Raw genomic sequence first — 2,669 nt, 5'->3', positions numbered from 1 at the left:
TACATATGTTATTACTTATATGACTCGTATAACATAAAATCATGATTTTTATACGTTAGGATCATGTGTATTTTTCAGTGAAATATACAAAATAAAGAGTCAAGCGAGAAATCAACTAGCAAAACCAAACAAACTTCTAGATAAATAAATGGCTTCGTTGAATCCTACAAAAAAATGGATTGTAAACATTTTACCCGACAAAGATTAGCTCCACTGGTCACAGCTTCTCACCAGAACTCCGAGAATTTTCTCACGAAGCTAGTCACTAGTGAGCGCATGGAAATTATCAGTTTAGATGTTGTGGAGATTGTTAAGTTTTTGATTGAAATCATGAGTCAATTGAGGCTAGACCACCATGAAAAACATTTTACTTATAATTCAAATTTCAATAGAATATTTGGCAAGCTAAAATGTAAACAAAGGAGAATCAGAAAGCTTGGATACTGTCCCACGAGTGGTTCGATTCGAGCGTTTACTGAAAGCCAATGATACATTTTAAGGGTCGAAAAAATTTCAACATAGAAAAATAAACGACAACTGAGAACACTCATTCGATTGGAAAAATGTGGAAATCTAAAACAGAGGAAATTCCAAAAACATCAGAGAATTTTTAGAAGCCTGGCACTCAAGTCAATCATCAATCAACAAGCGTATTGAAATCAATCCAATTTACCAGCTAATCAGGAAAATCATGCACCAAAACAAAGAAGTAAACAATGACAAATTTAAGGTCAATAAGAACCAATCAACATCGAGGTGTACAGAAGAAGCTGTGAAACACATATGGAGAAATTCAAATAATTCACTTTTATCAGAAGTTTGTGCTGATGATGTCGTTCAGAAGAACGACGAAAGCTCCACGACCAAACCATCCAGCTCATAGAACAAAACTCCATCAAAATCATCCACCTGAGCTACAAATCTTATCCACCATCTCTAATACACAACTTACAAAACAATGAATCGAAAGTAGAAAAAAAATATAAAAGAGAGGTGGGGGAATGAATCACAAAATAACCAAGAAAAAAAACCCAGTTCATATAGATATAAATGTAAATGATATAGTTGGATTTGGTAAAACTGTATTAAATTGGTTCTCAATCTCTTTGTAATTCCTATGTCATACGCATGAAGAATAACAGGCTTCGAAGCACATCATGACATAGAACATGAGGAGACAGTTGTAGGAAATAATAGAGAGTTATGATAGAAGTTACTTGTGGCAATTTGAGTGCCAGAGTAATCAAACATAAAATGTGCTTACCTTCAGATTCTAACTGTTTCTTGTCGACTGAAATAATGATAAAGAATCAAGGTGACATGGAATTTATTTGTTATATAATTCTAACGTGTCTTTGGTCTTCTTATCTGTCTAACTCCACCAGTATCTCTATTTCGGTCATACAACACTGAACTATCAAATAAGGTATTACCAGCACGATTAATACGATTTTTCACCATTATATTGATATAATTATCAAGAATATAATCTTGTCTGTAGAATCAGTAACAAGTTCCATCCGTTTGTTTTTAAAGCATCAGTAGAATTAAAATTCCTTATAGGTGGAACAGATTAGATGCATTCACTTTTAATATTTGTTTAAAATATTTGCTTTCAATATAGATCCACAGTGCAGTTTGGTTGCTAGTGTTTTTCAGAAAGATGAATTCACGATCATGATTATCACTTGTAGTGGATCACCCTTAATTATGTTTTGTCATTTTAACAGAGTGAAATTTTGAATGGATAAAAGAAATTCATCATCAAAAATGCAACCTTGAATCATTAAATAGTGCTAATTTCATTCTGTTTGTCAAGTGAGGATCGATAATTAGTCCATGATCTTTTTTCCCGTTTGTCAATCTGTCAGCTTGGATTCACATCAGTTTAGTTTTGTGAAACAGCAGGAAACGCTGGATATAGGTTTTATGCTACTTGGCACTCGTTGGTAAGGTGATGCTCCCCGACGGATTCTATCCCATGTCACTCAGCTTCACGTCGGAGATGTTATCACTGGGCTATGTGGGCAGCGGCTGACCTCCGGTAATCTTGAGATGTATTAACAATTGATAGGTCGACCAAGTTAGCATATGGCCACCCGTCTAGATAACTCGACATTTCGTCTATAAGATTCGATCTGCACCGAGGAGTACTTGACTCACGTGACACTGATCACCACCTAGTGATCAATCAATTGTAAACACAGTTTTGTGTTTTAAATTCTCATTGAATTCAATACTCAAGCGAACGAGTTTTAAATGTCATGATGTAGGTACATCCAGTTAATGAGTCCCAAATAGGAGGTAACGTGTGTCCCGCATTGCACTGCTAGCCATTATCCATCTCTTCTTAAAAAGCTTGTAACTTAAGGTTAGATCGATGCACATATGCCAACAAGAATTTGATCAATTGCAGTCCTAATTAACAATGGAAACATACAAGTAAAACAACAGTAAATGTATTTAATTACAATGTATTATATAACAAAATTCTACGGTCATTTCAACTAAATATTTCACAATTATGTTAATACTATTGTAGTGAACAAGAACACCGGTGGGAGCAATCGACTGTATTTAACACAAAATTACAGGACTTTTTAATAAAATCTAACAATCTTAAAGTAAATGCTTAATTTGCAAAATGTCCATCAATTGTCTCAAAATGA

General features: G+C 34.2%; 1 protein-coding gene across 1 annotated transcript in view; it reads right to left on the bottom strand.

The window, feature by feature from the left end:
* The window catches only part of MS3_00011137 (uncharacterized protein), a gene marked incomplete at both ends in the record, with an annotated part of 19,626 nt that extends 18,165 nt beyond the window's left edge, over window positions 1-1,461 (bottom strand). Inside the window, one exon of the mRNA XM_051219551.1 lies at window positions 1,406-1,461. Within this exon, the coding sequence (XP_051064960.1) occupies window positions 1,406-1,461 (56 nt within the window). The remainder of the gene's footprint in view (window positions 1-1,405) is intronic.
* Window positions 1,462-2,669: the final 1,208 nt, after the last annotated feature.

The sequence above is a fragment of the Schistosoma haematobium genome, chromosome 5 (genome assembly GCF_000699445.3).
Source record: "Schistosoma haematobium chromosome 5, whole genome shotgun sequence".
Taxonomy (NCBI): domain Eukaryota; kingdom Metazoa; phylum Platyhelminthes; class Trematoda; order Strigeidida; family Schistosomatidae; genus Schistosoma; species Schistosoma haematobium.
This window is presented reverse-complemented; position numbering and strand designations above follow the sequence as displayed.